Here is a 14,775-nt window from a genome sequence, read left to right on the forward strand (position 1 = left end):
ATGTGCCCTGACTGGGAATCGAACCGCCATCATATGGTTCACAGGCCCGCACTCAATCCACTGAGCTACACCAGCCAGGGCTGTTTAAGCAAAATTTTATATAACCATTCCTGCTGATGGACATTTAGGTGTTGGGGGGGGGTATTTTTCTATTAAAAATGAAGTGATAATCTTTGGTGCACACACCTCTTCATGCCTTTGTCCAATTATTTTCTTAGAAAATATTCCTAAAACTGGAAGACCGTAGATGGTTTTAAGGTATCCCTGGTCTTCAAGAACAGCTTAGAGATGCTCAGTTTTCTTGTTTTCCATTCTCGCTTTTCTTCCCACCCCATAGAGTCACTGCGTCCTCATCTTTTCATCCTCATCACTTAGATTTTCCATGGTTTACTATTATACTCCAACTCAGATCCATAGTCTTTACCTGAGTTCCATGATTCCACTCAGGCTGGACTCTCCACACTTCCTTTCCTTTCTCCCCCGGCCCCCGACCCCACTCCTCTGCAGTCACCGTGGCCATCTGTCAGGTCCTCCAACACGCCAGGATCTTGACCCCTCGGGACCTTTGTACCTTCTTCCTTTGTCTGGAAATCTCCACTTTCTTTTTCTCACGCAAAGGCAATTTATTAACAGAAAACAATAATTTGAGGAGTCCTGCTCACAGATGGTGACCTTGGTGACCCACCTTCCTGTGAGTATTGTTGGAGGGTATAATGGTGACATCTTCAATCCATCTGACCTTCGTTCTTCAGTGGGCAGGGGCTCTGAGAGCTGACTGGGCCCTGGTCCGGGGGTCTTGGTCCTATTTCCTCCTGTGGTAGAGTTTTATGTGGAGGACAGTGATGCCCAGCTCCTTGCGCCTCTGGGCCACATCCTGGACAGCCAACATGGTGGTATATGGAGAGGCCTCATCTCAGGTGGTCTTTACCTTCACCCCGCCAATCACACAGCAAATGCGTTCTTTGCCAGAAAGATTGCAACATGGACGAGTGTAATGGAAGAATGGGAAGATGTAGACACCAAATACATTTTCTCCTTCAGCCACTTGAGGTCCCAGGCTGATGACGGTTCTTCCTTCTTTTCCTTCCCCTTGTGAGGTGCCATTTCTGCCCATCTTCTTCAGACTCCACCACTGGAAAGAGAGCTCCACCTCCACTTCTTAACACGGGGGCGGGGATTCTCTATCTACCCTGTTTTGCCTCACCTGTTTAAGGTCACTATTTAAGGAGGCCTTCCTTGCCCACCCTCCTTAACACCATATTCTCTATTTTTATTTATTGTATTCTATTCCTTCACAGTTTGAACACAACTGTCATTTCAAATTTAGTTTCATGTGTTTACTTGGTTGCCTGCCTCCCTGGTAAACTATGAGCTCCAGAGGGCCCAGACCATTTCTGTCTGTATTCCCACCACTCTGACCCACAGCAAGTGCTCAGAAGTACTCGTTGTATGAATAAATGAAACTGCAAGCTGCATACAGCCATAGGGCTGTTCTGAGCACCAGGTGATTCTATATAAGCAGGACATGAGCTCTTTCAAGACCACAGAATAACTTTCTTGCCTGTCCCAGCAGGGGCTCAGCTGCAGTCAATTAAGTCAAGACATAGCCTCCCTGCCAGACATTATCTCCACCTACTTCTGGGCCCCAAGGCATGAATTGGGAAGAAAATACCCACAGTGATCATGTCTAGGAAGAAGTGAGTGATTCTACCTCGAGACACCCTCTGCATAGCTTAGGCAGTCTACCTAATCTGGTATCTATGAAATCCGCCCCAGTAACCTGTTCTCAGGCTGCTAGGAGAACCATCTTGGACTTCCCAGCTAAGGAAGTTCGCCTTTATTGCCATTTTATTCCCCTGCTATCTTTAGGTGTCTAGAATGTACACATATAATAGGTCGAGGGCTGGGAACTAGAAGCCTTCATCCTCATGCGACTGCTGGCACTTTGCTCACGACGAGACTGCAGGTGAGGAATAGACCCTCACCTGAGCTCTCAGGGAAGTCTCCACTGGTGCCAAGTGACTGATGACAGAGCACCTATCTCTGCTGGCCGGGGCATGGCCTCAGGCAATCCTACTCATTATCAGGGCCACCAGTACAGGTCCTGTAAGAACACTTGCCCTAGAACCTTCAGGGAGGGCATCTGTCCCTCCACCTGCCCACTAGATCCCAACTAGTGGCGACAAAGACCAGGGGAACATAACTGTGACTTCCGTGTGGTCCATATGGTACTCCCCTGATCTCTGCAAAGCCCCAAGGTCTTCCACAGGTGCATGGACAGACCTCCCATCTAGCCCCTGGCACTACACCAGGACGTCTGGAGCTTTCCCATGACCTCGCACAATCAACCCTCAGTTAGGAGTACAACAGCTACAGATTCAGGTCTGGGCTCTGCTCTTCATCAGTGACAGGCCCTATTTCTGAGTCTCAGCCTTTTGTAGAGAGAGAAAATCAGTCCCTACTTCCCAAATCACTGAGTGCTGACTGTAATTAGCTCTGGAATTGGCAGCAAAACCCTGGCAGACCAGAGCTCAGGAGGGGTTGCTAGGACCGTCATAGCACTGTGGGAAAAGGGCAGCAATCTTGGAATAGAAAGCAGGAGGATGAAGCAGGGCTCCAGGACCAAGTTGCAAAATTGGCCATGTAGTTTTCCACACCCGGCTTACACCTGGGCCAGTCCCTTGAGGCCAGGCCTGGCCTCAAGGATTGCTGTGATACCCTGAAATGTTCTTCCTACAGGTGCTGGCTATGTTCAGGGCAAGGGTCCTTTTCCCAGGCTCTTCTTAGCCTAAAGGGAGATAGCCAAAGGACTTACTATTTCTGCAGAAGATGCAGGACCTGGGGATGGAAATTTGGCAGGTGGCTCATGATGCCAGGGGTTCACCCTCCCTTGCTCTCCTCTCCTGAAGCTTCAGAACATCAGGACCCATTTGGAATCCATGCCTGTCTGCCTGTCTACCTTTTAGTCCAGAGCTAGTCCACCATGCCATACCCTCATAGCCCCATCCCACAAGAAAACAACAAAACCACGTGGCGAACACATTTATTTAATATGGGGGTGGGGTATTGCTGTCTCTGTCAGTGTGTATAGGGTGATAGGGAGACAACCAGAGGGACTTCTGCCCTGGAGTAAGAGGCTGTTCTGGCCCCAGGATGGAGGGTGGGGAGCAGACTGAGGGGACAAGGGAGGTGTGTAAAGGGGGTAGGGTGAAGCTCTGCACACGTCCTTGGGACCACAGTCCAGGCCCACCCAGTCTCCAAAGCAAGAACCGAATAAATAAAGTGCAACCGTGGGGGTGGGAGACAGGGAGAGGGAGGGCACCAGGCGCACCCACGCCCACAGCCCACATTCAGTGCTGCCGGGTCTCGCCCACCCGAGGGCCAGACCCTCCTGTCCAATCACCCCAATGTCCGTCCCTCCATGAGCCAGGCAGGGCCCCTGTGCAGCTACTGGAGGTAGCGATAGGCCTTAAAGCAGTGGTTGCCAGCATCGGCCACCACCACGTGGCCATCCGAGGTCAGTGCCAGGCCCTGTGGGCCATACAGTGGCTCTGCAGATGTGTTGATGTAAGACAGGAAGGAGCCAGAGCTGTCGAACACCTGCAGAATGAGTGGAGAATGAGGGAGAGGTAAGATCAGACCAATGAGATGCATTTTGCGGGTGTATGTGTGCACAGGACACAGCAGTAAACTGCACACTCATGGCATCCCTGGGCCTTGCTCACCTGGATGCGGCTGTTGCCCCAGTCAGCCACGATGATGTTCCCATTGGAGTCCACAGCTACTCCGGTGGGGGCGTTGAACTGCCCATTGCCCTCACCATGGGAGCCAAACTTGAAGAGGAACTCTCCATCGGCACTGTATACCTGGCGGGGCAAAGGGCTGGGGACTGGGGACCTGGCCTCAGGCAGAGGACAGGGCCTTGGAGGAGGAGGGGGTGAAGCTCCAGGGCTGAGGACCCCCAGATCTGCAGCTACAGCTCAGTTCTTCCCAGGCTTCCCATACATGCACCCCACTGCTACTGGACATCTCCAGCAGATGCCCCTTGGACATATAAAATCTAACAGCCCACTGTCCCTGGGAAACCAGTCCTGAGTTCTCTCTCAGTGACTGGCAACAGCCATTTGGTCATGAGTCATTCTCAACTCCACCTTCTCCTCTGCTTGACAGCCCATGAATTGACAGTCTCTGATTCTATCTCAAATCTGTGCCCTATGCATACATTGCTACTACAATGGTCCTTATCTGAATGATTGCAAAAGATTGATCTTTCTGACTCTAGTCTTGCCCCAGCCAGACTGATCTTTCTAAAATGCAAAGGACTCTATCACCCGCCACACCCCCTGTAATCCTTCAGTAACTCCCCAAGAGAGCAAGCACCTTAAAGGACACACAAGACTTACCCTTGCAACCCAGTCTGAATTACTTGCAGTTTCATGCACACACTGTTAAGATTCCCACCTCCAGTTCTTGGCTCCTCTGGTCTCTTTGCCTCAAATCCTCTCCTCCTTCTCTACCTTCTGGCTAATTACCAATGGTGCTTTGGGTCATTCTCAGTCTCACCTGAGCCAAATGCTTCTGCTATGCCCTTGCATTTCCCTATACTGCCTTATCACAGAATCTATCACATCATGTTGTAATATCCTGGTTACCTCTTCTCTACTAGACTATAACTAAGAAGGCAAAGGAAGTATTCGCTTGATTCATTGCTGTATTCCCATCACTTCTAGCATAGTGCTTGGGTCAAAGTAGCCAGGCCATAAATTTTTAGTGTGCAAATGAATGAGCTCAAGGGGGAAAAACAGTAAGGGAAGACACTGACCTTCACTGAATGGTTATGGAAATCCGTCACTACAATCTCATTCTTGTTGTTCACAGCCACAAAATGGGGCCCTGAAAATATAAAGTGGTCTCTAGGGTTATGGTTGGGATACTGAGTGGGATGGGGAAGAATTCCTGTGATGACAAAGCTGAGGTGTAAGGGGAGGGGTCAGGTCTCTGGGATGATGATGCTAAGGTACAGTAAAGGGAGGTGGTTCTCTAGGGCCAAGACATAGGAGGAGGGGTCACTAGAGTTGGGATACCCAGGGGGTTCTCTGGGACTGGGGAGTCAAAATAGATGTTTGTTTTGTAATACCTGCAAAGTGACGGTCAGTGGCCCCACGACCCCCAAAACGGCCAACCAGCTTTCCATTGGGTTGGAAGGTAAAGACACAGCAAGACTTGTTGTCAACCACAATGATATGTCCATTACGGTCTACAGCCACGCCCTTGGGGCCCATGAGGCGGCCAGCTCCAATCTTGGTCTGGAGAAAGGAAATACACATTAGAGGCTTTATCCTGCCCGCTGGGGAGAGTACATAGGGCAAGGTCTTTTGGTTCTGGCACCAAAGCAGAACCTTGGGCTGCGGATGGACCAATCCAGGACTGATCACCAGGAGGCACTAGAATGATCATTCAGCTGATCACCAAGGGTGCAGAGTGCAGTGACAATGAGGTTCTCACCTTGAATTTGCCCTCAGGGGTAAAGATGCTGACCCAACGGTTGTCATAGTCTGCCACAATAATGTCTCCGTTGGTGTCCACTGCCACACCTGTGGGGCGCTGCAGCTGGCCAGGAGAACGCCCGCGGACCCCAAAGCGGAACTTGAACTGGCCTTCGTTGGAGAAAACCTGGAGTGGAGGATCAAGGGAGGGAGGGCAGGAGGGGAGAGACTGTGGGCACAGAGGGAAGGAAGCAGGATCCTGAGGGAGGAGACCGCCCCATTCATTCAGTCATTCAACAAGCATTAATGACACCGTGTAGGGGCACAGAGAAGAATCAGACATGGCTGCAGACCTTAGGGGACAGGCAGCAGAGCTGTGAGTGGGACTGTAAGACTGTGAAAGGGGTGAGGGCGAGTGGTCAACAAGGGCTCCAAGAAAAGAGGATATCTGAGCTAATAGCCCAAAAGGATGCCAACAGAGAAACTGAAGTTGGACAATAAATAAGCAGGAGGAAAGGCATTTCAGCAGAGTGGACAGTATGGAAAAGGCGGAATCCAGAAGGGGCCATTCGTCCAGTGTGGAGTGCAGGGAGCACTCCCATGAACAGGAGCCAGGTTTTATCCTGGATGTAATGAGGACTCACTGAAAACTCCTGGGCAGGGGAGTGACAAGATGATATTTGCTTTTGTGATATAATAAGAAATGTATTCAGTCTTTGTCTCCAGTATCTGGCACAGAGCTCCTCAAAGCCAGGGAATTTCCTGAGTGATAGGCATGTTCTTTGTCATTCAAAGGGGAACCTTCTGAGCTTTTACTACTGCAATGACCTAGGGTGGAGACCGTGGATAACCTAAGATGAGGCTGGTCATTAGAAAGACCAAATGATTAAAGGGTTGGAACTTAGAGCCCTACCCATCAACCTCTGGGAAGGTGTGTGTGGTTGTGTGTGTGCACCAGCACGCAAGCTCTATAAAAACCCTTGAACAAGATTTGATGAGCTTCTGGGCTGGTGCCGAGAGGATGGTGCACCCCAGTTTGACAGAGACAGAAGTTCCTGCACTAGGGACTCTTCTAGACCTTGCCCTATGTACCTCTTCATCTAGCTGTTCATCTGTATTCTTTATAAGATCCTTCATGGTAAACTGGTAAACATAAGCCAATGTTTCTCTGAGTTCTGTGAGTCGCTCCAGCTAATTAATCAAGCCCAAGCAAGGGGTTGTGGGAACTTCTGATTTATAGCAGATTGGTCAATGCACAGGTGATGATGACCTAACTTGCGACTGGTATCTGAAGTGGAAGCAGTCTTATGACAATTAGCCCTCAACCTGTGGGATGTGACACTATCTCTAGGTACATAGTGTCAAAATTTAGTAAAATTCTTAAAACACCTGGTCAGTGTCCACTAAAATTGAAAAACTGCTTGGTAGTGTTGGAAAAAAAAAAAACATGTTGGAGCTTTTAAGAAAGAATGCTCTGGCTGAAAGGAGGAGTCAAGACTGGAAGCCAGCCAGCCAGTGGGAGGCTGCTGCAGCAGTCCAGGTGTGAAATGACAATGGCTTGGACCAGGGTACTGCTGGAGTGCAGTAGATGGACTCAAGAGACAAATAGGAGGTAGACTCAATAAGACTTGGTAGCAGACAAAAGGGTAGGAGAAAAAAGGAAATAGACAAGGATTAGCCCTTGCAGGCTGCAGAGCTGACCAGAAGAGGTAACCTTCCTCTCCAACAGGGTGACACGTTCAACCTCTCACCCTCTCCTACCTCCTCCACCTTACCTGCCCAACATGCTCAGGTCTCCCCACCCTAAAAGCACCCCCTTTGATGCTCTTTTCCTGTATAGCTAAGCCCTCTTGCTTCTCCTTCACATTCAAGCCATTACTACTCACTGGGTAAGTCTCACACAAAGCTTTGTTATAGGCTCCAGGGACATAAGATGAGTCAGAGCCAAGAGCCTTGGATAACTCAAGTTCTGGGCATTGGTCTTAAGCACTGATCCAGACCTGCTCCTTCCTTAGGACTGGGCCCCCTGCCCCTTACCCCATCGGTATCTCTTAGGCCTGCAGGACTGTTTGAATTGGTCTCACCAAGAAACATCACTCCCTCCTGATGCAGACCTTCCACCATACCCTCACCTTTTCTGCCCTGATCCTCTATGGTGGGACAGCATTTGCTGGCATGAGAAAGGTGAGAGCACAGACTAAAGAGCTGATGTGTGAGAGAATAAAATACCCCCAGATCAGTGGTGAGATGATGCATGTGCCTCCTCTAGTCTGAGCAGCTCAATTCCAGCTTAAAACTGATGAGGTTCGGGTGGGGGTGTGTGTCTTACTCTTCCTGTCCTATCCCACTCCATCTGGCCAACTCCTATTCATCTTTTGATTCTCAAAATTTCTAGGTCACTTCTTCAGAGAAGCCTTTAATGACCAGCTCTACCCCCGAATCAATGTATTCACAAACAATTAGGTCTCCATGATATGCATTTTACATCTCTTCATAACAACCATCACTTCTACAAATATCTTTGTCCTCTTCTAAGAATGTAAGTTCCAGGTGAGGCGGGGACTGTGTCTGTTCGCTGCTGCGTCTGCAGCACTGGTATAGAAACTGGCACATAGCAGACATTCAACAGATGAATGAGTTCCTCAGCTCAATCTCAGACTAAAACTGGACATCTCCACTTGGATGCCACAGAGCAACCTCAAATACAACCCATGCAACAGTGAATTCATCATCATATACCTAGACCTGCTTTTGAATGAAACCACCACTCACTCAGTGCACCAAGTCCCACCATTCCTGAACCCTTCCTTTCCACTGACATCTAATGGCTCATCAAAACCTGCTGTATTTGCTTCCTTAACATTTCTAGAATCTGCTGGTGCCCTAGTCTGGTCTTTAACATCTCTCTGCTATATCACAGTAGCACTAAGTAAATTCAGGATCTGAGACCAGTGGGGGACAAAGAATAAAACAAAATATTTAAAACGAGCCAGTGATTCTGGTAAAGTATGAAAAGTGTTTTAGCAAAAGGCCGAAGAGCTCAGAAAAGAATGTGATGATATTCTGCCTAAAGGAAATGAGAACGTTTCCATAGAAGAACTGATAAAATCTGTGGACTAAGACAATACATAAATTTTCAAATCAAATACAGAAATCAAATTCTTCACCCAGCCTCTACCACAGATGGGTTCAAAGGAGGAAAAGTTCACGAGGACCCCAATCCTCATGAACTGAGGAGTGCAGGTCACAGTCCATCTGGGAGCCCAGCCCATACCAGGTGCGAGGTCCCCAAAGTAAGAAAAGCAGAAACTCAGCTTTGGAATCCAAGTCCGGCTCCTGGCAGCCAGGAAGCTGGGGTGTGGATGGGAGTAGGAGCAAAGAAGCCTGCTACTGAAGTGGCAAGTGTGTGGAAGGGAAGGGGTCTGGCTACACCAGGCCCTCCATCTCAATCCCCCACCCTGAAACAGTGGACAAGCACAGCCCCTCATTGGAGAGACAGAGTGGCACCTGTTACTCTGCATGTGTGCGTACACCAGAGAACGTTCCCCAGATCTCAATGTTTGTGCCAGAAAGCATCCCTGGCTGGCACAAGGAGGAAGAAGAGTTAAGAGGGTAGAGGGAATAACTGAGTAGAGCCTCGGCACCACCCCCACTCCCTGCACTAGCCACCTCCCCTCTTCTACCCATCTCTTCCTCACTGTCCAGACAGTGTCCGAATATCTCCCTGTGCTGAACTGGACCTCTCTATTCCTCCATCTGAGCAATAGGGTGGAAATAAAGGCTGGCTAGAAACACAAGGCTGGGAATATGGGCATGGAAGAGTTCCTGGCACTTTCAGTCTCCTAGGTGGAAAGCAAGGGCCGGGGAGATCTGATATTGAGGTGACAGACCTTTAGCAGAGCTGGATCTATGACAAGGGTACTTGCACTGGGTCAGTAAGAAGTTTAAATTTATAGGTTTTACAATGTAAGGATCTTGAGGGAAAAATTTTGCTGCCTGATAAAGTACTTCCAGGAACTGAAGTTCAGGGTAGTTAGGAACAATCCCATAAGGATAAACTCAGTGTGCCCTCAGCTACTTGGCTCCTAATAGTAATCTACCCCTAGCTCTCCTGGGATTCTCGCAGTTCCCTGAACGAACCCCTCCAGCACGCTCCCACCTCCTGGCTATTGTTGACAGCCTCCACCTGGACAATGACATGTGTAACTAACATTAGAAGGTTCAGTAGGTGTCGGGCATGGTACATTCTGTCATTTAATGCTCCCAGCAACCCCGTGAGGTATTCTTTTCCTAATTTTACACATGAGTTAACTGAAGCTCAGAGAGGTCACATGACTTGTAAGTGGCAGAGCGAAGATTCAAGCCCAGGTGTCTGGTTTCAGAGCCTGAGGTTTCAACTGCTTTGCTGTGTGTCTACCACACTGGTGCCCACCACTAGGCTCTGGGTTTATTACAAGGAGTAAACAGAGGAAACCACATTTTCTGGCTTTAAAGAGCTTGAAGTGAAGCAGGGGTCATGTCCATTTGCATGGTGGATGCTTCAATCAGGTGTGTGAGGGGCTGGGAGGACCAGGGCAGGGCCACCTATGAGGGTGCACGGTACTATGGTCTAGCCACTGAAGAAACCCCATTTCACAACTTAACCCCATTGACTGTCTAGTCAACCAGATGTTTGCAGAGACTGGTACCCACAGGATATATTCTGGAGCCAATAAGGTACACTGGAAGATAGCAGGGGCAGGCAGAGCCTGCATCCTGACTAGGTGAGGGTGCAAAGGGAAGTTAGCCAGCCAGGTGGAGGCTCAAGTGGAGGCAGAGGGGAAGGAAGAATGAGCCAGATCTTTGGGGTTCCAGAGCTGGTGTGATCTGAGCCATGGGAGGTAGAGGCTGCCAGCACACTGAACCCTGGTGCCTAACTGTGAATGTGGTTACCCTTGTGGCCAGTGGGGGTGAGGCTGCAAGCGGGTGAAAGGCGGTGCTATGATTTATCGTCCTTTATGGAAAGATACTATGTAGGCTTCATCCTTCAGGAAGTGAACTATACACCCTTTTTTTCAGGAGGCTGTAGCTGGAGGACCTTCACTTTGGTGCTGGGGGAGCTGGACAGGCGCTCACCTGAATACATTGGTTGTTGCTGTCGGCTACCACTATGCGGCCACTGCTAGCTGCGGACACACCCTGTAAATTGGTGAATTCGCCTTTCTCCCTTCCACGGCTGCCTGTGAGAAATAGATGCAGAAAGCCAAAATAATTCACTCGCAGGTCGTTTTGAAACTCCCCGCCCTCTGCTGCCCGGCTCTGCCCCCGGCCATCAGTACCAACGCGGAACACGAGCTCGTCTTCAATGGGGTTGTCCTTCCGTTTGCCGCCTGTGCTGTACATGGAGCTGGGCCTCCGCACTGCTTTCTGGCGCACATGACTGCCCGGGCCACCAGGGGACTTAACACGGCGCTTGACATCATCGGGGGAAGGTGGCAGGTCTCCAGGACGCAGGGCACGCACACGGAAGGGGCTGCCGCGCACCGGTTGGCCATACAGCAGCACTGAGAGGAGCAGCTCGCCCTCAGAGCGCGCTGTGTACACCAGCTCATACGTGCCGTTCTTGTGGTCCACCACTGGCACAGGAAGGCGTGTACCATCGGGGCCGGTGAGCTCGGCCCGCAGCTCGGCGCTTCCGGTGCGCACCAGCCGCCCATCCTTGTCTTTGGTAGTGACAGTGAGTGAAGCAGGCTGGCCCACCAGTGCCTGGCGCAGGCCCTCTCCCGTGGCCACCGTCTCGTGTGCAGTGGCACTTGTTGTGAGCAGCGCACCCAGGTTGAGAACGGATCGCCGCAGCCCATCGACTTCGAGGACCAGTTCCAGCTGCGCGTTCTCATGGGGCCGCTCTGGGAAGGCCTGCGCTGCCAAGGCTGCCAAGCGCTCTCGCATGTGCTTGCGCACCAGCAATACCTCCGGAGCTGAACCCAGTCGCAGGGCCTGTTCCGCGAAGCTGCAGCTGCTGCCAATGTGTTCCTGACCCTGGCGCAGCGTGTCTAGCTGGGTCTGCAACACCTGAGGAGGCAATAGGGGTGGGTTGAATGAGAAGACTTGAGGGGAGGTGTCTCCGTGATTCCTAATGAACTTTTAGTACTATGACACGAAAGAAATACAAGGGGGTAGTGTGAAAAAGGCACACAGAAGCCCACAGCACCTGTGGGGTCACATCAGGTGGCAGAAATTATAGACTAGGGGAATGGGTGCGCAGGTGTGGGAAGCAGGGGATGCATGGAGGCAATAAGGCCATCTCATGATGGATGACGGTAGGGAAGGATGAAGGACGCACCTTCTGCTTCGCCCCACAAATGGCCTCCAGGTCGCTGACTAGCGCCTGCTTGCGCTGCTGCAGCGCTTGCTCCAAGTCCTCAAAAGCTGCGCTGATCTGGGCCAGGGCCTCTGCCTTGCGTTCCTGCAGCTGCTGGCTGATGCCCCCCACTAAGGCGATAGCTGCGGACAGCTGGGGCAGTCTGGGGAAGGAAAACATCTCATTCCGGGGTGGCTTGAGGTGCCCTCACCAAGCCATTCCTTCTCCAGGGGATCCCCTCCCGGAGGCCTCCCCTGAGTCCCTTCCCTGCCCCTGCTGAGACATCATCTCTGATGGCCCCACCAGCCCAGGGCCCCGCCATGCGCCTACCGGCTGCGCACTGCCTCCAGCTGGCGCTGCAGCGCGGCCTTGTGCTGCTCCACCACGTCTCGCAGCAGCACAGTGCCGTGCTCTCGGTGCTCTCCTGCGCGACACTCGCCGCACATGGCCGTCTCACAGGGCTCGCAGTAAAACTCCATCGTCTGGCAGCATAAAGATTCCAGTCAGGCAACGGCTAGACAGCACACTTCTTCGCCCCTCCCCATCCCCATCTGTCCTCCGTGCCCCTCACCTTCCAGGTGTGCCCCCTTCCTGGACCACTCATCCAGGGAAACACCTCTCACCCACAGCCACTCGGCCCCTCCCCCAACCTCTGCTCCCCTTCCACCCCAAGTCCTGGCCTCACTGGGCCTGCTTGGGCCCACCTTGCCTTCATGGTTGGGGCAGGAGAGGGGGCGGCCAGCCACTGCGCTGAGGGGGTGGGGGTCCTCGGGGTCGTGGGCCCCATCAGGTGCCTGCTGCATTGCCTCCATGAGGCTACTGATGAAGAAGTTATTCTGCAGTGCCGAGACACCCTGCTCCGGGAGAATGGATGTCTGCCGACACACTGGACAGGACAGAGTCAGGCTCTGGGCAGGGATGTAGTTCTGGAGGCATCTGGTCAGGGAGGGAAGGAGTAGGTGGGGCAGTGTCAGCGCACCCTCCTCACACTTTGCAGGGGTGCTGATCCCTCTCCTCACAGGGCTGCCGTTACACTTCATTTGGAAACCTCTCTGGTTGGCACACACATCTTGTCCTGCCAGCAGGTATAAAAGTCCCCCTCTCTCACAACCGAGTAGAGACTGACCTCTCTCAGAAGAGCTGATATATCTGCATTCCACACAGCGTGTACAAACACAGGTTCGCCTTTCACGGGTGTTTACAAACCCTTCTCAGAGAAATATGAGCAACTGGCCCTCACTTTATTAACTCATTAAACATTTACTGGCTGCCTACTCTTGTCAAATTTGCGCCAAGCTCTGGGAATACAAAGATAAAGCATAGTGAGCATCTCTAAAATACTTCCAGTCTACAGAGAAGAGGAGTTTTATAGAAGTACAGAAAAACAGAGTTTATAGAAGTAAGCAATGTAATGATTAAGGGTGTGGATCCTGGAGCTAGGCTGCTTGGATTCAATTCCCAGGTCAGCCACCTATTAAACTGTGACCCCTGACAAGTTACTTAATTTTAATGAACCAAAGATTCTTCCTTTGTAAGACAGAGACAGTACAGACTTCAGAGGGTATTGGAGAATTAAATGTAATGGGCTTCTATGCCTCACTCATAGAAAGTGCTAAATATAGTAGGCTATGAGTATTTGCCTAACTCACAGATAGCACTATATATTGCAGGTTATTATTTACCATTAACAAAAGGAACACAGTAGATGCACGGATAAGGAAATGCACAGAGGGCATCTGGCCCAGGGTGGGTGGACAGAGTAGCCAGAAAAGGCTTCAGAGGAGGTGATGTAAGCTAAATCTTTATGGATAGATGACGTTAGTCTGACCAAAGGAAGGTGCGGGGAGAGGAGAAAGAATGTTCCACACACAGAAGGCGTCCAGAAACAGCATGGTGTGGGTAGGGAATTATAAACAGCTTGATATGGCTGGAAACCAAGTCCAAAACAGGGAATGGTAACAGGAGTCTGGGAAGAGGCAGGGGCCAGTTTATGGAGGGCCTGGCAAGCCACACCAAGGAGCTTAGAGGTCACTGCAACACAAGGGAACCACTGGAGCACGGGACAGCCAGGTTCCCGGGGTATCAAGCTCCTCTTCACTGCCTCTCGGTGGGGGGTGAATGTGAATGTGGCGAGACAGCAGACAGGGGTTGTAACCTCATCACCGGCACCATCCAATTACCACTTATTAAGCACTATGTGCCAGGCTCTGTGCTTTACACTCTGTTTATGTAAACAGACTCCAAAAGGATAAGTAGTTTAAGGTAACAAAGCTAGTGACTACTGGAGCCTGGATCCAAACACAAGGCAAAGCATGTGCTTAACCAAGATACTCTTTCAACGTTTAGGCAAGAGATGAGAAGACCTGGATTTAGGTAGTAGCAATGTAGACTAAAGTGAACAAATTTGAGAAGTATTAAATACTTCTGAGAACATACTTAAGAAGTATAGCCAGTAGGAGGTACGTTTGATTAGATATGGGGAGTGAGACATGAGTCTTGGTTGACTCCCTGATTCCTAGCTCAGGTCATCAAGTGGATGGTGGTGGCATTCACTAAGGTGAGAAACAGAGAGAGAAGCAGTTTAGAGGGAAGTTCAGCTTGACCCGACTGAGTCTACTGTAATGGTGGACATCCAGGTACAGGGGACCTGTAGAGAGCTTGGGAGAAGACAGGTTAGAGATACAGATGAGGATGCCTTCAACATTTAGCAGGCCTCTGTAGCCATGGAAGAGGATGCAACCAGCCAGGAAGGGATAGGCAGTGGTAAGAGCAAGACAGAGCACCCTGCACATACTGAATGAGGGGAGCAAGAAGCAATGGGCAGAGAGGCAGGGGGAGAGACTGTCAGAGCAGCAAAGTGAGTAGCATAATTCTAAGAGGGAATGAGTAGTCATCGGCATCTAAAGGAAGCAGGGGAGTCAGGGAACATCAAGGACTGGGAACTGCCTA

At 50.8% G+C, this 14,775-nt stretch overlaps 1 protein-coding gene and 1 pseudogene across 4 annotated transcripts in view; both read right to left on the bottom strand.

Annotated features, from left to right (window-relative positions):
* Nucleotides 1–658: 658 nt before the first annotated feature.
* LOC119041304 (40S ribosomal protein S14-like) lies at nucleotides 659–1,104 on the bottom strand (annotated as a pseudogene).
* A 1,923-nt stretch (nucleotides 1,105–3,027) lies between these two features.
* The window catches only part of TRIM3 (tripartite motif containing 3), a 29,146-nt gene continuing 17,398 nt past the window's right edge, over nucleotides 3,028–14,775 (bottom strand). For all 4 annotated transcript variants that reach the window (XM_037134504.2, XM_037134492.2, XM_053662828.1 and 1 more), the window contains 10 exons: nucleotides 12,531–12,762; nucleotides 12,157–12,308; nucleotides 11,809–11,989; nucleotides 10,805–11,537; nucleotides 10,602–10,705; nucleotides 5,506–5,673; nucleotides 5,138–5,306; nucleotides 4,823–4,893; nucleotides 3,726–3,866; nucleotides 3,028–3,600 (listed from right to left, as the gene is read on the bottom strand). In XM_037134504.2, the coding sequence (XP_036990399.1) occupies nucleotides 3,448–3,600; nucleotides 3,726–3,866; nucleotides 4,823–4,893; nucleotides 5,138–5,306; nucleotides 5,506–5,673; nucleotides 10,602–10,705; nucleotides 10,805–11,537; nucleotides 11,809–11,989; nucleotides 12,157–12,308; nucleotides 12,531–12,762 (2,104 nt within the window). In that variant the 3' untranslated portion in view covers nucleotides 3,028–3,447. The remainder of the gene's footprint in view (nucleotides 3,601–3,725; nucleotides 3,867–4,822; nucleotides 4,894–5,137; nucleotides 5,307–5,505; nucleotides 5,674–10,601; nucleotides 10,706–10,804; nucleotides 11,538–11,808; nucleotides 11,990–12,156; nucleotides 12,309–12,530; nucleotides 12,763–14,775) is intronic.

This window comes from Artibeus jamaicensis, unplaced genomic scaffold (genome assembly GCF_021234435.1).
Source record: "Artibeus jamaicensis isolate MK-2021 breed Jamaican fruit bat unplaced genomic scaffold, CSHL_Jam_final contig_2962, whole genome shotgun sequence".
NCBI lineage: Eukaryota > Metazoa > Chordata > Mammalia > Chiroptera > Phyllostomidae > Artibeus > Artibeus jamaicensis.